At 46.5% G+C, this 27,339-nt stretch overlaps 1 protein-coding gene across 1 annotated transcript in view; it reads left to right on the top strand.

Annotated features, from left to right (window-relative positions):
- Positions 1-1,588: 1,588 nt before the first annotated feature.
- The window catches only part of LOC111951315 (SLIT-ROBO Rho GTPase-activating protein 1), a 33,670-nt gene continuing 7,919 nt past the window's right edge, over positions 1,589-27,339 (top strand). The window contains exons 1-21 of the mRNA XM_023969372.2: positions 1,589-2,223; positions 15,303-15,498; positions 15,635-15,689; positions 15,800-15,907; positions 17,165-17,227; positions 17,836-18,027; positions 18,180-18,308; positions 18,450-18,671; positions 18,816-18,917; positions 18,980-19,201; positions 19,346-19,447; positions 19,930-20,127; positions 20,224-20,308; positions 20,586-20,613; positions 20,739-20,772; positions 20,852-20,912; positions 21,075-21,152; positions 21,238-21,372; positions 22,047-22,152; positions 26,398-26,429; positions 26,520-26,590. Of these exons, the coding sequence (XP_023825140.2) occupies positions 2,157-2,223; positions 15,303-15,498; positions 15,635-15,689; positions 15,800-15,907; positions 17,165-17,227; positions 17,836-18,027; positions 18,180-18,308; positions 18,450-18,671; positions 18,816-18,917; positions 18,980-19,201; positions 19,346-19,447; positions 19,930-20,127; positions 20,224-20,308; positions 20,586-20,613; positions 20,739-20,772; positions 20,852-20,912; positions 21,075-21,152; positions 21,238-21,372; positions 22,047-22,152; positions 26,398-26,429; positions 26,520-26,590 (2,286 nt within the window). The 5' untranslated portion in view covers positions 1,589-2,156. The remainder of the gene's footprint in view (positions 2,224-15,302; positions 15,499-15,634; positions 15,690-15,799; positions 15,908-17,164; positions 17,228-17,835; positions 18,028-18,179; positions 18,309-18,449; positions 18,672-18,815; positions 18,918-18,979; positions 19,202-19,345; positions 19,448-19,929; positions 20,128-20,223; positions 20,309-20,585; positions 20,614-20,738; positions 20,773-20,851; positions 20,913-21,074; positions 21,153-21,237; positions 21,373-22,046; positions 22,153-26,397; positions 26,430-26,519; positions 26,591-27,339) is intronic.

Genomic DNA, 27,339 nt, shown 5'->3' with positions numbered 1-27,339 from the left:
AAAAATATATATATTGTTTTAGGATCATGGCCAGCAAACCCCTACAACAACATAAACAACAATGCACTGTAACGGTGACAAACAGTGTCAGACAAACTGTTAGAGGCCTACATAAAAGCATGTCCATAATCAGCATAGAGCTTTGACTCACTGTTTCAGCAACCATGGTGAATCCTTACCACCGCTACATAGCCGTGATACTATCAGCCAAATGGAGACTTGTCTGGCAGCGACAGTCATTCAAGCCTTATTACTGCCGTTAACCAAAAATCAAACTAAAAATGCTGATAATTCACTGCACTTTGCCTTAAACAAATGGGGTGTTCTACTGACAATTGAGATGTACAAACTTATTGTATAAAGGAACGATGACGGTAGTCAAGGCAATCCCGTAATTTAGATTTGAAACAATGAGGCAGTACTACAAGACGGACCGAGTCCAATATAAGGCATATTATGTTAAGTACTTATTGAAGGTACACGTCGACAGAAAGTTCAAACATGGGACGTCTCTTTTCTACAGTATTCTCCTGTACACAAGTCGAATCCGTGAGATAAATAAAGGGGCCATATAAGCACGAAATAAAGTTCTACAAATTCGATAAATGAGATCATTTCTCTAAAAACAGGCTATAAGCTACATTTGCACCCACCAAGTTCAGCACCACTGAGCTATGCAACCGGTAAGGGGAGAGTTCTATAAATGTGAATCCAAAAGGGTCGTTGAATGAGCGCGGGTTAATGCGGAGAAGACCAGTAACCAACAATTTATAAAGGTGTGACCGATAATATGATGGTTACGAAGATGCTCAATTCATTATATGCGTAGTCTGAAGAAGAAACCACATGGAAAGTGGTAACCAGTGTTGGGGTAGCTACTTCTGTAGAAATCATATGATAGTTAACCAGCAGTAACCATAACTTTACTAAATGCACACTGTGATAAGTTACTCCGAGAAAAATGGTTTACTTTAACTACGAGTGCATACTTTTGAAAGTATACTATACATCGTCAACATACTTTAGTGGTCATTATGTTACATACATATATTGTATGTGAGCTCATTAGCGCCTATGCACAATACCCACACCCCAAAGACTTATTTTTCCGAGGTGTCACTTAGGCAGTCTGATGGCTGAAAAATACGGAGTTAATTGCCTACTTCACCTCATATTTTAGTTTTGGCAAAAAAAAGGGTGTAGTTCTAACGCTACTTTAGCTAGCTGCTTGTGCTGCGTGCTCTGGGCAGCACACTCAGTAATTTGAAGTTTTGAAATACATTCCAGGTAACTACCTCATGAAGCTGGTTGAGAGAATGCCAAGAGTGTGCAAAGCTGTCATCAAGGCAAAGGGTGGCTACTTTGAAAGATTTGTATCTGTTTTCAAAACCACCTACAAAAGGTTATTTTAAATATCTGATTCCATGTGCTTTTTGGCTGTTCAGACTGCAGGAAAAAAATCAGATTCGAATAAATAAAATAAGATTTGAGTCACTTCAAACTGCCAATGTGAACAAGGCTTAAGTGGTCACGGTAGGCCTAACTGTCAATCATATCTGGGTACCCGCCCCCGAGTCCCACCCTTTCCCATGGCATTGAGCAGCATGCTGGAGCGGAGTAGCGTAGCCCATAGTTTGTGTGAAAGGTTACTACAGTGTTAGAACACAGACACATATTGTTCATAGTACTCACGCAAACACCCCGGGRGAGACTTGTACAGGAGAAACTCCGGCGAACGAGAGACCAGGGTGTGCTCCGCTGGAAAACCTAGTGGGCGTGCACCCCTCTCTTACCGCAGCCCAGTGTGTGTGTGTGTGTAGGCTACTGCCGCTGCCTCTCCCGCGCCCATTGAGCTCGCTAATGGGAAATTGTTTCTACCTGCTTCCCAGTTGACAGTTGACAGCTCACAGAGAACCCAAACTTAGCATGGCTCAGGCGGTGGCTCTATGGAGAGGGTGATTCTGGATGATTGAGCGTTGTATCCGCCATCCCTTGAGGAGGAATAATACATTCTGTTGTTGCGGCAGTGAGTGGATCTATTCCCTAGTATGTAACTTGTGGTTTGGGATAGCGCCTCGGGCATCGTAGACGCGCGGTGGAGCGGGAATTATCAAGGTTTGGACCGTTATCTGATTGACCATCGTTAGTGCGCCGACATGTCGAACCTGGTCAGGAGCAAGAAGGACAAAGAGTTAATTGCAGAGTATGAAAGCCAGGTGAAAGGTATGCTTTTTATTTGTTTTATTAGTAAGGCGTCACACGGTCACACGCACGCGAACCTGTACATATACACCGCCTCATTGTTTATACATCACCCCTTCTCTCATAGGCATGATTCATATATTAGTATTTGTACACACAGCACACATCACAGCCACACTACAGCCTGCCTATGTTATGTCTGATTCTACTGCCTCTCACACACGGCTTGTGTGTGAGAATTGATGTGTATGTGGGGATGACACCTCAGTTATGTTAGACGTCAGTATTTCTGGGTTGCATCCTGTAGTGCTGCAAGGTGCCTGAGGGGGAGAGATATAGGAGAGAGGGGAATCTGCAGAAGTCCCTTGATCATTCTCTAGTCCAATGTGGAAGTTGTGGGGTGTTTGGAGCAGAGTGGCTCACTATAGTCAGCTGGGTAATAGAGGTGGTGTAGTAGTGGGTTTAGAGGGGAGTAGTGGTGGGTAATATGAGGGGAGTTAAGTCGGTGGGTAATAGGGCAGTGGTGTAGGTAGGTGGATTTAGAGGGGGAGTAAGGTAGGTGGGTGTTAGAGGGGAAGTAAGTAAGGTGGTATCAGAGTGGAGTATGTATAGGATGGGGTTTTAGAGGGGAGTAGTATGTGGGTATAAGAGTGGAGTAGTAGGTGGGTATAGAGTGGTGAGTAGGTAGGTGGGTTTAGAGGGGGTAGGTAGGTGGGTATGAGTGGAGTAGTAGGTGGTGTTTAGAGTGGAGTGTAAGGTGGTATTGAGGGAGTGTTAGGTGGGTAGTGAGAGTGGGAGTAGTAGGTGGGATATAGAGTGTGAGGTAGTAGGTGGGTATATGGTGGGAGGTAGTAGGTGGGTATAGAGTGGAGTATAGTGGTGGTAATAGGAGGGAGTAGTAGGTGGGTATAGCGAGTGGAGTGTAGGTGGGTTTAGAGGTGAGTAGTTAGGTGTGGGTGTAGAGGGGAGTAGTAAAGGTGGTATAGAGGGGAGTAGTAGGTGGGTATATGAGTGGAGGTAGTAGGTGGGTATAGAGGGGAGTAGTTAGGTGGGTATGAGTGGAGTAGTAGGTGGGTTATAGAGTGGAGTAGTAGGTGGGTATAGGAGTGGAGTAGTAAGGTGGGTAAGTAGAGTGGAGTAGTAGGGGTGAGTATAGAGTGGAGTAGTAGTGGGTAATGAGAGTGGAGTAGTAGGTGGGTATTAGAGTGGAGAGTAAGTGGGTATAGAGTGGTAGTAGTAGGTGGGTATATTGAGGGGAGTAGTAGTGGGGTATTAGAGGGAGTAGTGGTTGGGTATATGAGGGGAGTAGTAGAAGGTGGGTATAGATGGGGAGTAGTAGGGGGTATAGAGTGGAGTTGTAGGTGGGTATAGAGGGGAGTAGTAGGTGGGTTTTAAGAGGGGAGTAAGTTAGTGGTTAGAGGGAGGTAGTAGGTGTTAGAGGGAGGTAGTGGTGGGTAATGAGGGGTAGTAGTAGGTTGGGTAAGAGTGGAGTAAGTTAGGTGGGTGATAGAGTGGAGTAGTAGGTGGGTATACGAGGGTGGAGTAGTGGTGGGTAAGTTTGAGTGGAGGTAGTAGGTGGGTATAGAGTGGAGTAAGTAGGTGGGTAAGAGTGGAGTAGGTAGGTGGGTATAGAGTGGAGTAGTAGTGGGTATTAGTAATGGAGTAGTAGGTGGGTAATATTGAATGGAGTAGTAGGTGGGTAAATAGAAGTGGTATAGAGTGGAGTAGTAGGGGGTTATAGGAGTGGAGTAGTAAGTTGGGTATAGAGTGGGTAGTCGGTGGGTATAGAGTGGAGTATAGGTGGTATAGAAGTGTGGAGTAGTTAGGTGGGTATAGAGTGGAGTAGTAGGTGGGTATAGAGGGGAGTAGTAGGTGGGTATAGAGGGGAGTAGTATGGTATAAGAGGGGAGTAGTAGTGGGTATAGAGGGGAGTAGTAGGTGGGTTTTAGAGGGGTGTGTACGGGTGGGTTTTTAGAGGGGTGTAGTAAGGTGGGTATAGAGGGGTAGTAGGTGGGTAGAGTTTGGAGTAGTAGGTGGGTAATAGATGGAGTAGTAGGGTGGGGGGTATACGAGGGGAGTAGTAGGTGGGGTGTATGAGGGGAGTAGTAGGTGGGTATAGAGTGAAGTAGTCCGGTGGGTAATAAGGGGAGTAGTAGATGGGTATAGAGGGGAGTAAGTAGGTGGGTATAGAGGGGAGTAGTAGGTGGGTATAGAGTGGAGTAGTAGGTGGGGTATATAGGGAGTAGTAGGTGGGGGTATAGAGGGAGTAGTAGGTGGGTATAGAGGGAGTAGTAGGTGGGTTATAGAGGGGAGTAGTAGGTGGGTATAGAGGGGAGGTATTGAGGTGGGTATAGAGGGGAGTAGTAAGGGGGTAAGAAGGGGGCGTAGTAGGTGGGTTAGAGGGGAGTAGTAGGTGGGTATAGAGGGGAGTAGTAGGTGGTATAGAGGGGGAGTAGTAGGTGGGTATAGAGTGGAGTAGTAAGGTGGGTATAAGAGTGGAGTATTAGTAATGGTGGGTATAGAGGGGAGTAGTAGGTGGGTATAGAGGGAGTAGTCAGTGGGTATAGAGGGGAAGTAGTAGGTTTGGTATAGAGTAGGAGTATAGGTGGGTTAATAGAGTGGGAGTAGTAGGTGGTATAGAGTGGAAGTAGTAAGGCTGGGTATAAGTGGAAGTAGTAGGGGTGGGTATAGAGTGGAGTAGTAGGTGGGTTATAGAGTGGTAGTAGTAGGTGGGATACGAGGGGAGTAAGTAAGGGTGGGTATAGAGGGGAGTAGTAGGTGGGTATAGAGGGGAGTAGTAGGTGGGTATAGAGGGGAGTAATAGGTGGGTATAGAGTGGAAGTAAGTAGGTGGGTAATATGAGGGAGTGTAGGTGGGTATAGAGTGGTGTAGTGGTGGGTTTAGAGGGGAGAGTAGGTGGGTATAGCGAGTGGAAAGTAGTAGGTGGGTATAGAGGGGAAGTAGTAGGTGGGTATAGAGGGAGTCGTAGGTGGGTAATTAGAGTGGAGTAGTCAGGTGGTATAGAGGGGAGTAGTAAAGGTGGGTTATAGAATGGGGAGTAGTAAGTGGGTTTAGAGGGGAGTAGTAGGTGGGTATAGAGGGGAGTAGTAGGTGGGTATAGAGGGGAGTAGTAGGTGGGTATAGAAGGGGAGTAGTAGGTTGGTATAGAGTGGAGTAAAGTAGGGTGGGTTTAGAGGGGAGTAGTAGGTGGGTTAATAGTAGGGGAGTAGTAGGTGGGTAATAGAGGGGAGGTAGTAGGTGGGTATCAGAGGGGAGTAGTAAGGTGGGTATAGAGGGGAGTAGAGGTGGGTATAGAGGGGAGTAGTAGGCTGGGTATAAGAGTGGAGTAAGTAGGTTTGGGTTTAGAAGGGAGTAGTAGGTGGGCTTTAGAGGGAGTAAGTAGTGGTTTAGAGTGGGAGTACGTAGGTGGGTATAAGAGTGCGTAGTAAGGTGGGTATAGAGGGGAGTAGTAGGTGGGGTATAGAGGGGAGTAGTAGGTGGGTATAGAGTGGAGTAGTAGTGGGTATAGGGGGAGTAGTATGTGGGTTTTAGAGGGGTAAGTAGGTGGGTATAGAAGGGAGTAGTAAGGTGGGTATATGAGTGGTAGTAGTAGGTGGGTATAGAGGGGATAGTAAGGTGGGCTATAGAGGGGAGTAGTAGGGTGGGTATAGAGGGGAGTAGTAGGTGGGTATAGAGGGGAGTAGTAAGGTGGGTATAAGAGGGGAGAAGTAGTGTGGTATAGAGGGGAGAAGTAGGTGGGTATAGAGGGGATGTAGTAGGTGGGTATAGAGGGAGTAGTAGGTTGGTATAGAGTGGGAGTAGTAAGGCTGGTATAGAGGGGAGTAGTCGGTTGGGTTATAGAAGGGGAGTAGTAGGTGGGTATACGAGGGGGAGTAGTAGGTGGGTATAGAGGGGAGTAGTAGTTGGGTATAGAGGGAGTAGTAGTTGGGATAGAGGGAGTGTAGGTGGGTATAAGGGAGTAGTAGTGGGTATAGAGGGAGTAGTAGGTGGGTAAATAGAGGGGAGTAGTAGGTGGGTAAAGAGGGGAGTAGTAGGTGGGTATAGAGTGGAGTAGTAGGTGGGATATAGAGGTGGAGTAGTAGGTGGGTAATAAGAGTGGAGTAAAGTAGTGGGTATAAGAGTGGAGTAGTAGGTGGGTAATAGGAGTGGAGTAGTAGGTGGGTAATGAGGGGAGTAGTGGTGGGTAATCGAGTGGAAGTAGTAGGTGGAGGATAGTATGATGAAGGGGAGTAGTAGGTGGGCTAATAGAGTGGAAGTCCAGTAGGTGGATAAGGGGAAGTAGAAGTAGTGCTATAATGGAGTTAGTAGGTGGGCTATAATAGTGAGTAGGTGGTGCGGTATAAGAGGGAGTAAGTAGGTGGGACAATATGAGGGAGTAGTAGTGGTGGTTAGAGGGAGTATAGGTGGCTGTAAAGAGAGTGGTAGGATAGTGAGGTGGTATACGAGGTGCGTAGTAGTAGGTGGGATATAGAGGGTAAGTAGGTGCGGCTATAGGGAGTATATTGGTAAGAGGGAGTAGATAGGTGGGTATAAGCGGAAGTAAGAGTGCGTATAGAGGGGTAGTAGGTGGGTATAGATGGAGTAGTAGGTGCGGATACAGTGTAGTAGGGTGAGGTATAGTGTGGAAGTAGAGGGGATAGTGAAGTAGTGTAGGCTTAGGCTAGAGGTGGATAGGTAGTAAGGTGCGGTATAGAGGGCAGTAGTAGAGTGGTATAGAGACTGAAGTAGTAGGTGGGGTTATAGAGTGGATAGTTAGGTGGATACAAGTAGAGTGGTTGTAGGATGATAGGTCGGTAGAGGTAGTAGAGCGTGGCATAGTAGAATGATGAAAGCATATGTCAGAGTGAGTAGGTAGTGCGGAATAAGTGAGAGTAGTAAGTGGGTATAGAGTGGAAGTAGTAGGTGGGTTATAGAGTGGAGTAGTAGGTGGGTATAGAGTGGAGGTAGTAGTGGGTATAGAAATGGAGTAGTAGGTGCGAGAATGCAGGGAGTGGGTATAGAGTGGAAGTAGTAAGGTGCGGTAAAAGTGGAAGATAGAGGTGGTAATAGAGTGGAGTAGTAGGTGGCTAATAGAGTGGAGTAGTAGGGGTAAGAGGGTAGTAAGGGCAGATAGGGGAAGTAAGTACGTGGGCTATGAGTGGAAGTAGTAGTGGGTAAATAGAGATGGAGATAAGTAGGGGTATAAGTGAAGGGAGTAGTGGTCGTATAGCATGGGAAGTAGTAGGTGGCGTAGTAGCAGTGGAGTAGTAGGTGGGTAATAGAAGTCAGAGTGGGTAGTAGGATATCAGTGGGTAATAGAGGCCAGTAGTAGGTGGGTTAGGTGATAGACCGTGGGTTTAGAGGGTGTAGTTAGGTGGGTATCATGAAGGCTGTAGTAGTGTGGGTATAGAGTGGCAAGTTGTAGGTGGGTATAGAGGTGGAGTAGTAGCTGGGTATAAGAGGGGATGTAGGGTATAGGTGCGTAGGTATAGAGGGATAGTAGTAGTAAGAGAGTAGTAGGGTATGGCGAGCTAGTTATAGGGTAGAGGGTTAGAAGGGGTAAGTAGTACGGGATTAGATGAGGTATAGGAGGAGAGGAGTAGAAGCGTGGGTATAGAGTGGGCAAGTAAGGTTGGGTATACGAGGGGAATTAGTCGTTAAAGAGTGCGCGTAGTAGATGGTGAGTGGAGCCTAGTAGGTAGGTTAGGTGATAGAGGGGATAGAGTGCGAGTAGTAGGTGGTTATAGAGTGAGTAGTAGGTGTACTGAGAGGGCCAGTCAGTAGGTGGTATAGAGGAGTAGTAGGTGGGTAATAGTTAGGGGGTATAGAGCATAGTAAGGTGGTATAGAGGGAGTAGTTAAGGGTGGTTAGAGAGGGAGAGTAGGTGTCATTTAGAGCGGGATAGTAATGGGTTATAGAGGGCAGAGAGTGCAGTTAAGGTGAGTGTAAGCATAGGGGGGAGTAGTAGGTGGGCTATAGACAGGCGGAGTAGTAGCCGTGGGTATAGAGGGGAGCTAGTAGGTGGGTAAAAGAGTGGAGTAAAGTAGGTTGGGATAGAGTGGAGTAGTAGGTGGGCTATTAGATGGAAGTAAGGTGGAAGTAGTGGGATAGTAGTGGAGTAGAGTGGGTAGTAGTAGGGATAGAGGTGGATGTAGATGCGATGATAGAACCGCAGTAGTAGTGCGGTATAGAGGGAGTAGTAGTGGGTAAGAGTGACAGTAGTAGGTGGCGTATAGAGTGGAGCAAGGTGCTATAGGTGGGTATAGTGAGGTTAGAGAAGAGTAGTCCGGTTAGAGAGGCCTTGGAGTCGCCTATAGAGTGGAGTAGTAGTGGGTACTAGAGTGGGAGTAGTGGGTATAGAGGGGGAGTTAGTAGGTCGGTGGTGATAGAGGGAGTAGTGGGTGGTGTATAGAGGGCAGTAAGTAGTAGGTGGGTATAAGGGAGTAGTAGGTGGAGGTATAGAGTGGAGTAGTAGAGTGCGTATAAAGGAGTAGTAGGGTGGGTATAGATTGGTGAGTAGTGGTAAGGGAGTAGAGTGTAGGTGGGTATAGAGTGAGATAGAGTAGGTGGGTAGTAGTAGGGAATAGATAGCTTAGTATGGGTGGTGTATAATAGGGGAGTAGTAGGTGGGTATAGAGATGAGTAGTAGGTGGGTAGTATGAGTGGGAGTAGTAGGTGGGTTATAGAGGGGGAGTAGTAAGGGGTTAGAGGGGAGTAGTAGGTGAAGGTATAGAAGTGGAGTAGTAGGTGGGTATAGAGGGAGTAGTAGAGTGGTATAAGAGGGAGTAGTAGGTTGGTATAGAGTGGAGTAGTAAGGTGGGTTTTAGAAGTGGGAGTAGTAGGTTGCGGTATAGAGTGGGAGTAGTAGGTGGGTTTAGAGGGGATAAGTTAGGTGTATAGAGGGAGTAGTCAGGGGGTATAGAGGGCGAGTAGTAGGTGGTATAGGAGGGAGTAGTAGACGCGGTATAGAGTGGAGTAGTAGTGAGACGTAGAGCATGGTAGTGTTGTAGAGTGAAGTCAGTAGGTGGTGGTGGTTAGAGTGTGAGTATAGAGAGTAGAGGGTATAGAGTGAGTAGTAGTGGTATAGGGTGGCAGTAGTAGGTGAGGCATAGGCAGGTAGGATGGTGCGTATAGAGGGAGTAAGTTAGGTGGCGTATAGAGTCGTGTAGAGTAGTGTGTATAGAGAGGAGGTAGTAGTGGGTATAGAGGGAGTAGTATGGGGTTAGAGTGGCGAAGTAGTAGGGGATATAGATGTGGAGATAGTAGTGGTTATAGAGGGAGATAGGTGGATAGGTGGGTAGATAGGTGAGAGGAGAGTAGTAGGATATAGGAGCTAGTAGGTGGGATGAGGGAGTAGGTGGTATAAGAGCGCGTAGATAGTTATACGTAGGTGCAGTATAGGTGGTATAGAGGAAGTAGGTTGGTATAGAGGGGGAGTAGTAGGTGGATATAGAGGGTTTGTACGTCACAGAGTGGGTATAGCGTGAGGTAGAGTGGAGTAGTAGGTGGCTATATGAGTGAGAGTAGTAGCGTGGTATAGCAGCGGGAGTATAGTTCTATAGAGGGAAGTAGTAGGTGCGCGTATAGAGGAGTAGTAGAGTGCGGAATATGAGAGGGAGTAAGTAGGGGTATAGAGGGAGTAAGTAGTGGTATAGAGGGAGTAGTAGGTGGGGTATAGAGGGGATAGTCGGTGGTATAGAGGGAGTAGTAGGTTGGGTATAAGGGGATAGTAGGTAGGTATAAGAGGGAGTAAGTAGGTGGGTAATAGAGGGGAGTATGTAGGTGGGTATACGAGGGGAGTAGTTAGGTGGGTATAGAGTGGATGTAGTAGGTGGGTATAGAGGGGAGTAGTAGGTGGGTATAGAGGGGAGTAGTAGGTGGGTATAGAGGGGAGTAGTAGGTGGGTATTCACCATAGCTGGGAGCTCTCTCTGTCTGTGTTGGTTCTGTTCCACTGTTGGTTTACATATATTGGTTTACCTCGGAGGCTGTGACTGCAGCAGGCTCCCCCCGGTGTGTGTGTGTGTTTGTGTGCGTGACGAACTGTATATAATGAGCACTGCACTCTGCGTATGCTGGGAGTGGGACGCGGCGTAGGTTTCATCGTCTTGTCAACCCCACTGATGTCCTCGGAGAGAGGCTTGATGTGGTTACTGTGACAGTGACAGTGCTGTAACTATGGAACTGCCCCCCCTCCCTCCCCCCACCATGATGCCCTGTGGAACGTTATGAGATGAGGGGGACACCTGGGGAGAGCACTGACTGACTGTGCAGGTGTTCCACGTGAGACCGATTCTGTTAAATGTCACGTCTTACACAAGCACTGAACTGAATACGTCCTCAGACCTGGATGGACGTTGAATACAGACTTGTWTCACGGGTGACCCGGCTGACTACTTTGTGTGGTGAGCATGCTGGCGCCAAGAGCTGCTGAGGCATCACCATCCTACACTGTGTTACACAGAGTGGAAGAGGAGAAGTCCAGTGGCTATAAGACACCCTCTACAAGATCCTCAGCAGACTCCATCACCATCATCTACCACCCTCTGACCAGCTCTCTCCATTCACCCATGAACTGACCCTCACCATCTTCGTAGGACGCAGCTTTCAAAGACTTGGCATCTATTGATTGACCTGTTGTGATATATTGCTCGTTTGTTTTTTGATTTGGAAGTGCTTTGAGATTCTATGAAAAGMGCTATTCAAATGTAATGTATTGTTATTATACTGAGGACTGCACACAGAACAGTAGGRTATTCCAACCAAGATGGTTGCCAGGCCACAAAACTGAACATGGCTCTACACCCATCATAATTACATGGGCATGTTGCAGGGCTGTGTGGGATGAACTCTYTTCCTCTCTCACTCGCTCTCCCTCACAGCACCACAGAGCACATAAAACATATTCTCACTTTATCACCTGCAGTGCCTTTATGCCCACATGATCACTTRTCTCAGAAAAGGAAATGACTTTCACTTTTCACAGGAAAGAGCTCCACATTGTTGTGAAAAAGCCTGATGTCCCTGCAGGTTGATATCAAAGAGAAAGGAGGAAATGGAGACGCTGTTGGAGAGTTTGGACTGAAATGGCATGACGTGTGTGTGTGTGTGTGTGTGCAGGCATTCTGATCAGGAAAGGTCACGAATACATCCTCAGCTCAGCCACGCACACATTGCTGAAATTCTCATAGAAGAGCTTCTTTACTCTCATCTCTTTCTCTCCCTCCTACTGTGCTCTTTCTGTCACTGAGGAACTCTGAATGCACAGGCTCTTCCCTGGGCACACACACACTGAATCGACATCGACACAGTGACTTTGAGTGATTAGATTTAATGGAGAGCGCCGGAGAGAGTGTGTGTGTGCGCGCGTGTGCGCCCATCCCCAGTCTGGCAGCTGGCCAAAACACTTGGGGATGCCCTGCATTACAATGACCACTTAAAGATACAGCGTCGCTTTGCTGCTGCTCTCTCCCGTCTTAGCGGAGGTACCTGTATGTATCTGAATTGTCGCTATGTGGCTTTGCAGTCTGCCTTCCCTCCCCGGGCTGTGATTGGTCGGGAGCAGCTGTGTTTACGAGGCGGGCTGTTCTACTCACGTGACGATGTCACAGTGAGAGTGTTGAGTGTCACGTCATCAGTGAGAGGGTTGATCTGAAGCCCAGGTATACCCAGGTATTCAGACCTCTGCTATGTATTCCACCATGCTAATGTCTGGCTGTCTCTGTGTGCAAAGATATGGGAGATTTTTTAAATGTTTGATAACATCAAGTGATGGCTTGGATCATATAAGCCTGAATGATAAATGCAAAAGAGGGAAAGAGAGAGTGGGGAGAGAGGAATGGAAGTAGAGTGGGAGAGAAGAGTGAAGGGGGGGGGGGGCCCTGTAAAAGTGAGCTCTGCTTTTGCCTGCGTCTGCATGTGTGTGCGATTACTGACCCCACATTTACATGCCTGGGAGAGAACGAAGGTGGAGGAGGGAAGAGAGGGAGGAATAAAAGATGGAGAGAGAGAGCCCTCACAACAGTGTGTGGTTGTGAGACTGAAGGAAGAAGAATTTGGTGGCCAATGCCAACACTGTGTGTGTGTCCCTTTATGATCATCCAGCGGTGTTCTGYCCTTGTGTCCTTGGACCTGGTTGTCATGGAAACGGGCCAGGATGAGATTCCTCTTCCTGTTCAGCTGTGACATCACACCCACACACACACACTCTCTCCAGGTGTCTAAGCCATGAAAGGTAATCTAGTGTCAGATTGGTGAAATGAATTGTTCTTGGCTTGTGCAGAGTTGTCTTATTCACAATCATACATTCATACCAAAGACACCCTCCACTAATCGTAGACAACAAACAAGAGCAAAATCATGGTGGAAGAACAAGAGAAGGGAMATGTTTTACTACATTTCTACAGTGTCCAACAGAAGTTGTGTATCTCACTCACTCCTCAGGCCCGCTGTCTCTCACTCCCTCCCCTGTGTCTACCCYTCCATTTCTCCCTTCCTTTCTTAATCCCTCTCTCCATCCCTCTCTCTCTCCCGCCCTCCATCTCTCTCATAGCACGTCTGTCTCTAAGGAGTCATCTTGGACCGCATCCTTTGGCCACAATAACATTAAAGAACACGCACACATTAAACCCACACAAACACATTACACACACACACACACACACCAATCCCACAGTCAGCATGGCAGTGCACACTTCAGTGGTTGTGCTGTTTCAGAGCGAGGGATCTATCAGACACAGGAAGGAGAAGAGAGGAYTGGCAGAGAATACACAATGATAACTCTCCCACTCCCCCTCCCCTCTCTCTTTCTCTCTCTCACACATACACACATGATATATTTCTCTCTTTCTCTCTCCCTTCTTCATTTCCTTTCTCTCTCCTTATCTCGGTCTCTCTCACACACACATGCACACGCAGACACACCAATCTCCAGGGGACCCTCTCCACTCCACTACCTGTTGTCTTGGCAACCACACACTGTGTGTGAACTATGTGACGAAGAAGGTGAAGACGGAGCTCAGATCTGCCGCATCGACATTGACACACACACATACATATATATATATATGCACACACACACACATACATATTCAGATATGCTTCATAAAGATTCCAATAGAATAATATCATGGCCTTTAGCATGAAGAATCTGATTTCCAGTCATGCATGCTCTCTCGTGCGTGTGTGTGTGTTTGCACACGCAGGCACGTCCCCCACTGTGATAGTGGATATCTAGTGGGCATGTGTTCYAACGCAAAATGGCTGCCATGTGCATCACCCAGGTGGGTGCCTAGCTTCACATTAGTGGGTGATAGAGAGAGGTGACTTTGAGACCTAGTGAAAAACACTATATGAATACAATTCATTAGTATATGGGCCAGTACTCTGGAAAGGTGTTACGTCTGCATATGTTAGTGTGTATTACTAGAGGTGTCTGTGTAACTGAATGATTGTGTTTGTCTGTAGAGGTCTGGTTTAGGGTGTGTGCATGTATTTCAAATCAAATTTGTATTTGTCACATGCGCCGAATACAACAGTGAAATTCTTACTTACAAGCCCTTAACTAACAATGCAGTTAAGAAAATAGCTAAAAAAAAGAATAACAAATTATTATTTAAAGAGCAGCAGTAAATAACAATAGCGGGGATAAATACAGGGGGTACCGGTGTCGAGGTATTGAGGTAATATGGTACATGTAGTAGAGTTGAATAAGTGACTATGCATAGATAATAAAGAGAGTAGCAGCAGGGTTCCGGAGGGGGGGGGGGGGGATTGCAAATACTCTGGGTAGTCGTTTGATTAGGAGACTTATGGCTTGGGGGTAGAAGCCTATTTTAGGACCTCTGGACCTAGACTTGGTGTTCCAGTACCGCTTGCCATGCGGTAGCAGGAGAAAAGTCTATGACTAGGGTGGCTGGAGTCTTTGACAATTTTTAGGCCTTCCTCTGACACGCCTGGTATAGAGGTCGCGGATGGCAGAAGCTTGGCCCCAGTGATGTACTGGTCCATACGCACTACCCTCTGTAGTGCCTTGCGGTCAGAGGCCGAGCAGTTGCCATACCAGGCAGTGATGCAACCCGTCGGATCTCTCGATGGTGCAGCTGTAAAACCTTGAGGATCTGAGGACCCATGCCAATATTTTCAGTCTCCTGAGGGGGAATAGGTTTTGCTGTGCCCTCTTCACGGCTGTCTTGGTGTGCTTGGACAATGTTAGTTTGTTGGTGATGTGGACACCAAGGAACTTGAAGCTCTCAACCTGCTCCAATGCTGCCCCGTCGATGAGAATGGGGGCGTGCTCGGTCCTCCTTTTCCTGTAGTCCACAATCATCTCCTTTGTCTTGATCACGTTGAGGGAGAGCTTGTTGTCCTTGCAACACACGGTCAGCTCTTGACCACCTCCCTGTAGTTGTCTCAACATTGTCGGTGATCAGGACTACCCACTGTTGCATCAGCCAAACTTAATGATGGTGTTGGAGTCGTGCCTGGCCGTGCAGTCATGAGTGAACAGGGAGTACAGGGGGACTGCGCATGCGCACCCCTGAGGGGCCCCGTGTTCAGAATCAGTGTGGCGGATGTGCTTTTACCTTACCTTTACCACCTGGGGGCGGCCCGTCAGGAAGTCCAGGATCCAGTTGCAGAGGGAGGTGTTTAGTCCCATGGTCCTTAGCTTAGTGATGAGCTTTGAGGGCACTATGGTGTTGAACGCTGAGCTGTAGTCAATGAATAGYATTCTCACATAGGTGTTCATTTTGTCCAGGTGGRAAAGGGCAGTGTGGARTGCAATAGAGATTGCATCATCTGTGGATCTGTTGGTGCGGTATGCAAATTGGAGTGGGTCTAGGGTTTCTGGGATAATGGTGTTGATGTGAGCCATGACCAGCCTTTCAAAGCATTTCATGGCTACAGATGTGAGTGCTACGGGTTGGTAGTCATTTAAGCAGGTTATGTTAGTGTTCTTGGGCACTAAGAACRCTAAGGTAACCTGTGTCCATATCAATGCAGGGATGTGTGTAAACATGTCTAATTGGTTTACAGTATGTCACTCTATAATCATATGCGTGTATACAGTATATCTCTGATTATGAGTGTATCTGTGTGTAGATGTGCGAGCCCAGCTGGTGGAACAGCAGCGGTGTTTGGAACAGCAGACAGAGATGAGGGTGCAGTTGCTGCAGGACCTGCAGGACTTCTTCAGGAAGAAGGCTGAGATCGAGACAGAGTACTCCAGGAACCTGGAGAAACTAGCCGAGAGGTTCATGGCCAAGACACGCAGCACCAAGGACCACCAGCAATACAAGTAAGAAGACGTGTGTGTGTGTGTGTGTGTGTGTGTGTATAGCTCATACTGTATGTGTTTAAGTGTAAACAGTGGCTTAATGCATGTGTTTGTGTTGATTTGAGTACAACCTCTGCAATCTTTCTCTCTCCTACAGAAAGGACCAGAACTTGCTGTCTCCAGTTAACTGCTGGTACTTGCTGCTGAACCAGGTAATGAATGTGTTTGTTTGAATGTGTGAAGGCACATATTGCTGACATGTTGGTTCTCTTCATTAAATAGTTAAAATGTAAACAATTGATCTCTCTCTCTCTCTCTTCAGGTGAGGAGGGAGAGTAAGGACCACGCCACCCTCAGTGACCTCTACCTGAACAACGTCATCACCCGTCTCACGCACATCAGCGACGACTCCGCCCGCCTGCTTAAAAGAGTGAGCCAATCACAGCCTCTTCTCATGCACGTGTCACAGATGACTTTCCCAAGGGAATAGAGGGTTTTATAGCTGTAACGACAAGTCTGTTAGTATGAGAGGGAGCAAGAAGAGAACTAGAAGAGTTAACGTTTTCGAAGGAAAAGTAAAGGCTCATATTTCCCCGTGTATTTTCCCAGAAGCCTCTTGGTTTGAGAGGGAGCTATAAAAAGGAGCCACAGAGTTAACCTGATGGGTTTTAATCAAAAGTACAGAATCGGCCCACATTTTCAGAGTGTTTTCCCCTGTGTATGTTCAGAGAAGCCTGCCTCCGAGTACTGTAGAACAAGTTAAACACACACACCCACACAAACCCCTTCCGAGTTCAACTCATCATGTTCATTATTAATCTCTCTGTGGCTCCTGTTTTATTAATGAGAGCTAAAGTGCTGAGAGACCTGATAGCTAGTAGATACATACAGTACGCCTAGACATAGAAGCTTCGTAACTGTGTTAGAACTGCTTATTGAAGCTTTGGTTTTAGAATGTTTTGTATATATTTTTTACAGTTGGATAAACACTCCAAACAGCCTAACCGACCGCTGAGGCATCCGCATGGTCCTAAAGCACATCGTTGCCTCGTTTTGTATATCATTCCAATGATAAAACTGGAGGGGGGACAAAAATGCAATTTCAGAATGTGGGGGGGGACATGTCCCCATCCCCAGTGAAAGTTGCGCCCCTGTATGAAGCTCTAGTACACAGATGACACTTGTCAGTCACTGTGAGTGTGCCCAGGATGACACCGGCTGGTGACCATGACAACGCTGAGTTTCTGACAGCCTGGTGTCCATGGTGACAGGCTCAGCTGGTCCGCCTCACAGTAAGAAGGCTAGTAGAATGGGATTCATCCATTCTGGGATTTTAGAGTCATTTGGCTTAATGCAATATTAATGCTGTACAGAATGCTATAACTCAAACTCCCAAACTGGAAGGAGCTGTTTAATACATGAGGACTCAGACACACACACAGGAGCTAGGAGCTACAGCCCRGCTCCTGCCACCATATGTTTTATTTATGKATTCATCCGTTTATGGATTTATTTATTTATCTGATTATGAAACGTTTCTCATTTGCAGTGATGACCTGTGTGTGCATTTCTAAATTCTACAGAGTTCTCCTCCCTTCTCCACAGTGTTGATGAAATATCKCTCTCCCCTATCTCTTCCTCCGTACCCCCTCTCTCGTCTACCCTCTCCTCCTCCCTCCACTCTCAGAGTAAAGAGATCACCTTTCAGCTGCAGGAGGACTTGATGAAGCTCCTTAATGAACTCTACACCGTAAGTGACATCATCTATAACTGCCACACGCAGTCTCCRTTAAACATATAACTTCAGGGCTTTTTTAACTGTCACTTTTCCTGTGCTTAAACAAGACATCAAAAACTGCCACACTTCATTTTAAACGTTGCGACATGAACTTTGAGGAATGAGTCACTTTTGCTGTGCTCTACCAATACTTGTAATTTCAGCAAAATGCTGCAAAGGAAAGTTGCTGATTGGAGCGTTTAGTTAAGTGAAAGCTTGGCAGCCTTAAAAGCTGCTGGTGTAAATAAAGAAACGCATGAGCTAACAAGAACTTAGAGAGGGGACAGATCGGTTCCTAACCTCACAGGGGAAGGGAGGCTTAGGGTGGGTGCAACATTTATCAGGTGCATTTCTATAGGTGATTGTGGTATGAGCAGTAAGGTCATGTTCAGGAGGCACGAAACAGGAGAAAACCCTTTCAAAACGGAGGAGGTACTACCTGAACTTGTCCAATGAGGGCCATTCTTTCTGCCTTCTATGTAAAAACATTTCTGTCCATTAGTGCCTTCTGAACACGACCCAGACGATTTGCCTGGGCAGACTTGTTGACAGATGGATGCATTGTGGGCTGTGGTTGCTAGGTGATGAAGACATACCACATGTACCATGGGGAGACGCTGAACGCGGAGACCAAGCTGAGGGATGCCGAGCGTCAGGTGGGGGTTGGCAAAGTGGGGCCTGGCGGGGGGGTGGAGCCRTTATTCGGCATGCGTATAGAGGAACGCCAYCAGAGACGCAACGCCGCCCGCAAGATGGAGAAGATGAGGGAGAAGGTACAGAGACCCATGAGGGACACACACTCCTTTCCTGCATTCATTTAGATTTTTTACGAGTCTCTAAAAAGTCTCAAACTGTTATTTTCTCCCCACCTTCTCTCTTGCTCTCGCTTCTCTCTCTCTCTCTCTCTCTCTCGCTCTCACTCCAGAGGAAAGCTAAGTACTCTGAGAACAAGCTGAAGTCTCTGAAGGCCAGGAACGAGTACCTTCTGACGATGGAGGCCACCAACTCCTCTGTGTTCAAATACTACATCCACGACCTGCCCGATATCATAGATGTGAGTACACACACACACACACAAACAAGCCGATTTCAGTAGATTTCACTATTACCTAAGCAGTGTTGACAAAAAGTGTTAGGTGTGTCTTTCTTTCTCTAACACATTACTATCTCCTCCCTCCCTCCCTCCCTCCCTCAGTGTTGTGACCTGGGGTACCATTCCAGTCTGAGTCGTGCGTTGAAGACCTACCTGTCTGCAGAGCTGAGTCTGGAGGCCTCCAGGCGGACAGGGTTGGAAGTACTGGAGGGGGCCGTAGAGGGCCTGGATCCTGCCCGAGACAGACAGCGCCTGCTGGGCCTCTACCCTACCGCYTTCTGCCCCCCGCCACGCTTCAGCTTCCAGCCCCACATGGGGGACCCGGTGAGTGCGCAAAAGTGCAAAAACACACAAGCACGCATGCACACATATACATACACTCACACAGACATACGCACACCCAGTGACACACACACACCCCCAGGTAAGCGCCCAGTCATGCTGTGTGTTGTTCCTGTTTCCTGTCAGGTGTCCCAGATAGCCGCCCAGCCACAGGTGCAGGCAGAGCTCACATCTAGGCTGCAGCAGCTCCAGTCACGCCTCTCCACCCTGAAGATAGAGAACGAGGAGGTGAGANAAAAGTGTTAGAGAAAGAAAGACACATTACCATCTCATCTCTCTCCCTCCCTCAGTGTTGTGACCTGGGGTACCACTCCAGTCTGAGTCGTGCGTTGAAGACCTACCTGTCTGCAGAGCTGAGTCTGGAGGCCTCCAGGCGGACAGGGTTGGAAGTACTGGAGGGGGCCGTAGAGGGCCTGGATCCTGCCCGAGACAGACAGCGCCTGCTGGGCCTCTACCCTACCGCYTTCTGCCCCCCGCCACGCTTCAGCTTCCAGCCCCACATGGGGGACCCGGTGAGTGCGCAAAAGTGCAAAAACACACAAGCACGCATGCACACATATACATACACTCACACAGACATACGCACACCCAGTGACACACACACACCCCCAGGTAAGCGCCCAGTCATGCTGTGTGTTGTTCCTGTTTCCTGTCAGGTGTCCCAGATAGCCGCCCAGCCACAGGTGCAGGCAGAGCTCACATCTAGGCTGCAGCAGCTCCAGTCACGCCTCTCCACCCTGAAGATAGAGAACGAGGAGGTGAGACACACACACAGTCATATGTACTTCAGTCTCCCAGTGTGCTTTGCTGTAGTTTGGTTGATTCTCAGACTACATGCTGTGGGAAGAAGGAGAGGAAGGTTGGGTTGATTTTGTAACAGATGTAGACCTACAAATAAACCGTTTTCGTGCCCTGAAGCTATAGCTTTTTTGGGTTATGTATTGTGTGGATTAATGTTGCGCAGATTGTATATGGATTGTTGTGGAATGGGAGGGCAGCTGTTGTCTCACCCTGAACGGCACAGAAGTGTTGACGGAGACTGGAGTAATGAGCTGCATCTGCAGGTCTCCGCACATGCACACACACACACACCGTAATTACCATACACAAATAAACACCACCTGCACCATACAGATTTAAGATGTGCGTTAACACTCGCTCAAACCTCATATCCACAAATACATGAACAGACAATCTGTGAGGGATTACTTTGGTCTAACTCTATTTCCCCTACGCCCAGGTGAAGAAGACATGGGGGGCCACTCTCACCACCCTTCAGGACATGACAGTGCTGGATGACTATGACGTTTCCCAGAGTTTCACGCACAGCCCCTCTTCAGAGTCAGTCAAGTCCAGCGTGTCGGACGGCTACCTAAACAAACCCAGCCTCGCCAAGCGCCGTGCCAACCAACAGGAGACTGAGCTCTTCTACTTTACGGTGACACACACACACACAAACAGGCTAGATGATATAGACAGTTAGGTAGATGTACAGTTAATAAAAGCGGCATGTTCTTCTGTCTGTGGTCCACAGAAGTTCCGTGAGTATCTGGAGGGCAGTAATCTGATCTCCAAACTACAGGCCAAACACGACCTACTGAAGAAAGCCATGGCCGAGGGTAAGAGACACTCTCTTGCTTTCTCATTCTTTCTCGCCGTCAACCCTCTTTCTCTCTGTTAGCCTGGTCCACCATCTTGAACACTGCGCTCTCGTTTTGTTTCACAAGAATCCATGTAGTGAAACAGAATGTAAGCTCGCGATATCAGGATGGTTGAACGAGGCTCTCTCTCTCACTGCCTCTTTTACGGCTTAGAAATATGCCTTGTGTGCTAATGCCCTCCCTGTCTGACAATAAAACTCCTCTCTCTGTCTGCCTGTCTTTGATGTCTCTCCAGGGTATATAGCAGACACGCTGACTACCAGGTATAGCTCTTCAACATGTTATTGACTGAAGCACTGTTTCTATCTTTTAGATTRTCTCACCTCTTGTCTTTTGAGCTCTGCAAAACAAAACTGAGTCACTCTGGTCTCTGTTTCTCTCCTTCTAGCCGTGGACGAAAGAACTCCCATAGCAAACACCAGGTAATGTTTCCACTCTTCCTCCTGCTGGTTGTGTGGTTGGCCTCTGCTGGTTGCTTAATTKCCTGGATGTGTTTTTTAGGACTCGACTAAAGCCATTCCTCTGCTGGTGGAGAGCTGCATCCGTTACATCAACCTCCATGGTGAGTCCGACTGTTGAAAACAACACGGTGGATCCTCCACTTAGCCTATTTGGGGGCTAGGGGTTAGGAGCCAAATCCATACCGCTTACACCTATCAAGTCCTTTCAAATTCCTCTGATGTGTACTGATTAGACTCTCATAACCGCCTCCCATCTCCTTCAGGTCTTCAGCACCAGGGCATATTCCGTGTGTCGGGGTCACAGGTGGAGGTCAATGACATCAAGAACTCATTTGAGAGAGGTGAGAGGTCATTGTGAGGTCATCATACGTGTGCTTCCAGGTCAGGTGAGAGGAAACTGACCATGTCCGTCTCTCTGTTGTCAAGGTAATGACCCCCTGATTGACGAGGAGAATAACCATGACATCAACTCGGTGGCCGGTGTACTGAAGCTCTACTTCCGGGGGCTGGAGAACCCCCTCTTTCCCAAGGAAAGGTTCAATGACCTAATTTCCTGTGTCCGTGAGTAGCATTTCCTTTCTTTATGCTGTGGGGAGGTGGCGGGACAGGAGGACAGAGGTCACTGTTTTAATGGGGGGGAATGTTTATTTTTTTGTGTGTATGCAATTAGTSTGTGTGTTTGAAAAAAATGATCAGCTGTGAAGGTTTTGTGATTTACCGTGACATTTGAACAGCTCTAACATGCAATGTGTTGCAAAAACGACCTTATCAGCAGTCGATACGGCCCTTCAAAACGTATTTAAAATGCAACAGATTCCAATTGCTTTGCATGCTTCACTTAAATGCACTGTTTGTTTAAGGTCTCCATAAATTATCAGTGGCTGTTCAGTGACATTCATTGACAAAAAGAGCAGCTTTGAAATGCAGTAATAAAAAGTCTTATGAGTAATACATTCCATTTTGGCACTGTCAAAATGGGTYCCTCTATCTCTCTCTCTCTCTGTATCGCTCTCTCTCTTCCTCCCACACACAATCTACCAGTCCCATTTCTTTGTCTTCAACTCAGTTGCTTTCTGTCTTTCTGAAACACACAMAGAGCTAGCTGCCTCTCTGTGGGCTGCTTATATTTCAGGATGTGTCAGGATTACACCTCATGAGTTTCTGGGAATATTACTGACAGCTGGTGTGTGTGTGTGTGTGTGTGTGTGTGTGTGTGTGTGTGTGTGTTCCCACAGGTATAGAGAGCCTGTATGACAGAGCTCAGTGTATTCGTAAGATTCTACTGGGTGTTCCACGGGTGACTCTGGTCGTGATGAGATACCTGTTTGCTTTCCTGAACCAGTGAGTGTCTGTACGCTAACACAGAACCACACATGAACCACGTCTGGGTTAATATAGAGCCCACAGAACCAGTTGTGGGTTAGTCTAGAACCAAGCAGAACCAGGTCTGGACTAGTATAGAACCACACAGAACCAGTACTGGACTAGTGTTGAACACACAGAACCAGTACTGGGTTAGTTGAGAACACACAGAACAAGTACTGGGTTAGTCTAGAACACATAGGTCTGCAATAGTCTAGATCACACACAACACGGTCTGTCTGTATTTGGCTGAACACGATRTCTCATCTCTGCAGCTCCAAATAGAGATGGAGGWGGAAGTGTGAACKGGAGGAGAGGGAGAAGTGTGAGGTGCAGGTGTGATCTACCACAGCAGAGAATGTTAGATTGCAGAATGTTAGATTACAGTATTCGGTATGAGTATGATGGACATTCAGTATACTTCTATTTGTATCCTGGAGTGTTTTACTTCCTGCTTTTATTGCTGGCTCAGTAGCCCACATGTTTTATTTAACAGTGTTATCAGGAAGTATTCCAAAAGCATGGAAATCTACATATGTGCTGCCACTCCATAAGAGTGGGGATACAAATGATCTTGACAACTGTCACCCCATTTCAATACTACCTTCTTTAGATAAGATTCTTGAATCCTTGGTTAATGTACAACTTTGTTCCTTTTTATCTGACAATTGCATTTTTAATATAAACCAATCAGRGTTTAGGCCTGGGTGTAGTACTACCACAGCAACCATGCTGTCCAACCACGCCTGGGATATACAGCCAGTTTTATGGTTTCAGAATTATCTTAGCGACAGAACTCAGGCCATCTTGACAGATTGGTTTGAATCTGAATTTCTTGAGAATCAAAAAGGTGTTCCTCAGRGTTCRATTTTGGGTCCAATATTGTTCACCTATCTTAATGACATAGGAAACACTGTTAATACTTGTAACATTCATCTCTATGCAGATGACAGTTTTCTATTCCTGTGCCACCTCRGTGCAGCAGGCCATTCGTGAACTTCAGCATGACTTTGTTTCAATTCAGAAATCCCTTACAGATCGCGTGCTGGTACTGTGGGAATAGAGCTGGGAGGGGCACATGGGGCAAAATGTTACTACGTTAAAAATCCATCACATGACAGGCAAGGAAGTAAAACGGAATGTTCATCCATATCACTCATGGGACCGAATATGCAATCTAACACTCTGGCAATCGTCACTTAGACTTGCTGTGTGATATGATCACCTGCCCTCAACCTTCTATCCTCTCTCCTTACCAGTTGAACTTTCCTCCGCTCTCTATTTGGAGCTGCAGGTGAGACATCTTGGGTTCAGCCTACCAAATAGACGACGGACCGGGTTTGTGTCATGTGGTTTTTGTGTGATTAGATACTACCGCAGACTATGTTCTAGACTAACCCAGTACTGGTTCGTGTGTTCAAACTATCCAGAACCTGGTTCTGTGTGTTCTCTCGACTAACCGTACTGGTTCTTGCTGTTTCAGTTGTGCTTAGACTAACTAGTTGGTTCAGAGTGTGGTTACGTGTGCTTATGACTAACCCAGTATAAGGTTTCTGTGTGGTTTGTGGTTTATATCTATCTAGACGCTGGTTCTCGTGTGTTTATATATGTTTATAGACTATCCAGACCTGGTTTCTGTGTGTCTTTCTAAATACTGTGTAGACTAGCTCCAGACTGGTTTGTGTGTTTCTATATGTTATAATGGACTACCCAGTATCGGTTTGTGTGGATCAGTGTGCTTCTAAGACTAACCCAGTACTAGGTTGTGTGGTTTAGTGTGCTCTAGTGACTACCAGTATGGTTTGTGTGTGTTTCTGCGGTATTTATATAGTCACAGACGATGGTTCTAGTGTTTATGAGTTATAGATTAGTCCAGACCTGGTTCTGTGTGTTTCTATAATGTTATATGATAGTCCGACCTGTGGTTCTGTGTGTTTTTCTATAATGTTTAGGCTTTAGCAGGACTGGTTTCGTTGTTTCTATATGTTTGAACTAGTCCAGACCTGTTCTGTGTGGTTTCTATTGTTATATCGATATAGGCTCAGACCTGGTTCTGTGTGTGTTTACTATATGTTATTAGACTAGTCAGAACTGGGTTTGTGTGTTTTATAATGGTTTAGACTTAGTCACCTGGTTCTGTGTTTTCTATATGTTTATGCTAGTCAGACATGTTTCTGTGTGTTGTAACTATATGTTATAGGACTGTGGTCTTAGGGAGCTGTGTTCTGTGTTTTTCTATATGTACAGACCGGCCCGAGACTGTCCAGGCCTGGTTTTATGTGTGTTCTATAATGTTATAAGATTAGCCCCGAGACTGTTCTGTGTGTTTCTTAATGTTTAGACTTAGCCCAGACAGCTGGTTTTTGTTGTGTTTCTATTGTTTGACTAGTCCAGACTGGTTCTGTGTGTTTCTATATGTATGACTAGCCCAGACTGGTTCTGTGTAGGTTTCTATATGTTATAGTAGACCCAGACTGGTTTGTGTGTTCTATATGTTATAGACTAGTCCAGACTGGTTCTGTGTGTTTCTATATGTTATTGATAGTCAACTGGTTTGTGTGTTTCTATATGTAGTAATGACTAGTCAGACTGGTTCTGGTGTTTCTATGTAAGACTTAGCAGACTGGTCTGTGTTTTCTATTGGTTTAGTGACTATCCAGACCTGGTTCTTGTGTGTTTCTATGTTTATAAGACTTAGTCCGACTGGTTCTGTGTGTTTCTATATGTTTTAAGTGACTAACCCAGAGCTGGTTCTGTGTGTTTCTATATGTTATAGTCTAGCCAGACTGAGTTCTGTGTGGTTTTATAATGTTATATGACTGTCGACTGGTTCTGTGTGGTTTTCTATAGTGTTATGACTACCCAGACCTGTTTCTGTGTGTTTGATATATGTTATAGAACTAGCCAGACTGGTTTGTGTGTTTCTATATGTTATAGACTAGTCAGATTGGTTTTGTGTGTTTTATATGTTATAATGCTAGTCCAGACTGGTTCTGTGTGTTTCTATATGTTAATAGACAGCAGACGTGGTTCTGTGCGTTTCTATTATGTTCATAGCTAGCGAGATGATGTATGTGGTCTCTATATGTTTAAGCTGTCCAGCTGGTTTGTGTGGTTCTCTGGGTTCTATACTCGCCCGACTGGTCTGGTGTGTTTCTTTAATATTCTAGACTAACCAGACTGGTTTGTGTGGTTATATTGTGTTTAGTCGAACCACTGTTGGCTGCTTCTGTGTGGATCTCGTGGGTTCTAGATAGCCCAGCGTGGTTCAGTGTTAGCGTACAGACCACTCCTGTTAGGAAAGCAAAACAAGGCTTCCATCACGACAGAGCTCACGGCTTGCGACACCAGTAGAATCTTATGACATTACACTTGTGACGCTGTCATACAGGCTCTCTATATAACCTGTGGAACCCAAAACCACAGACCACACACACACACTACTCCACACAGCGACCAAGTTCAGTAATGATTCCCAGAATCATGAGGTGTAATCCTTGAAACATCCCTGAAATATAAGCATGCCACGAGAGGGAGCAGCTCTTTGTGGTGTTCAGAAGACAGAAAGCAACTGGCATTGAAGACAGATGTGGAACTGGAGATGGGTGAGCGAAGATGATGATAGAGGAGATGATACAGAGAGATGCAGAGAGAAGATGGGGTAGACCTCATTTTGGCAGTCCCAAAAAATTGATGTATTACTCATAAGACATTTCTTTACTCGCATTTCAAAACTGCTCTTTTTGTCATCAGAATGCACGACGCACTGATATTTATGGAGACTTAAAACAACAGGTCATTTATGTAAGCCATGCAGCAATTGGAAGGCTGTTGCATTTTAAATACGTTTGATTGAAGGGTCCTGTATCGACTGGGCTGAAAGTATTTTAACCATTGAGTTTAGAGCGTCAAATGTCAACACTGCTTATGGTAAACTACAGAACTTCACATGTTGGATTATTTTTACAAACACAACCTAATCTCGCATACACACCAGCATACAAGAACAACCACTCCCTTCAAAAGTGCACACGCACTCTGTCTCACCTGTCCAACCACTCCACACCAAAGAGGAAGAAATTGCTACTTTTCTTTACTGCACGGAACGAAAGAGGTCGTTGACCTTCCTTGGGCAGGGGGGTTCTCCAGCCCCCGGAAGTGAGCTTAGCACAGTTATGGGTCCGGCACCGGTTGAATGTCATGGTTTTCTCCTCGTCAATACAGGGGTCGTTATGTTGGCAAAGAGGACGGACGTGGTTAGTTTCTCATTACCTGACTGGAAGGCAACAAGTTAATGACTCAACGGTGACCTCTCACTACTCTCAATGAGTTCTTGATGTCATTAGAACTCCACCTGCGACCCAATCTGACATCTACGGATATGCCTGGTGCAGAAGACCTGAAGGAGACGGAGGCGGTATGGAGAGTTCTATCAGTGTCGAATCAAGGAATTGAATAAAGGATTTGGTCTAACCCCGCCGCAAAGGCTAAGGGGATCACATGTTGTTTTTCAACTAGAAGGACTACATGGGGGTGATGTAGGATGGAGCTTCACAGCAGAGGAAATGGCTTTAGTCAGTCTAAACACTCCAGGCAATTAAGCAGCACAGGGAACCATACACCAGACAACCATAGCAGGAGACAGTGGAACACTGACTGGTTGATGTATGGGAGTTTTCGTCCACCGTGATAGGGGAGAAACAGAGACAAGTGAGTTGTTTTAATTGCAGAGTCAAGACGCGGTGAGAAATTAAATGTAGAAACGGATAAATGTTCAGTATAATTTTAAAGAGTATTACTCTGAGTGGTCAGTTCTGCATATATACCCTGGAGAGATAGACACGGCAGACGTAGAGCGGGCAGGTTTTTTTTTAATTGGTCAGACAGGGAGGTGCATTAGCCTAAGGTATATTTCTCAGCATAAAGAAGGCAAGTGAGAAGAGATGGCGTTCAAAAAGATAGCCTGGTTTGACCATATCGTGATTGATAGCTCACAGTTCTGTTCCTACACAGGATTCAGTGAACCAAAAAGAGGCCAGCGTGGATGAGGCTAACAAAGGCAAGAGAGAGACAGATGAAGAAAGATGGGGTGCTGAGGCTCTCTTTCGTACGGGCATGAGGCTTTCTTCAGCAGGTTCGTGTTAGGGTTGGTTTAGTTTTGGAGAT

The sequence above is a fragment of the Salvelinus sp. IW2-2015 genome, linkage group LG24 (assembly GCF_002910315.2).
Source record: "Salvelinus sp. IW2-2015 linkage group LG24, ASM291031v2, whole genome shotgun sequence".
NCBI classification, from domain to species: Eukaryota; Metazoa; Chordata; class Actinopteri; order Salmoniformes; family Salmonidae; genus Salvelinus; species Salvelinus sp. IW2-2015.
Note: the sequence above shows the minus strand (reverse complement) of the source record. Positions and strands in the feature narration are given on the sequence as shown.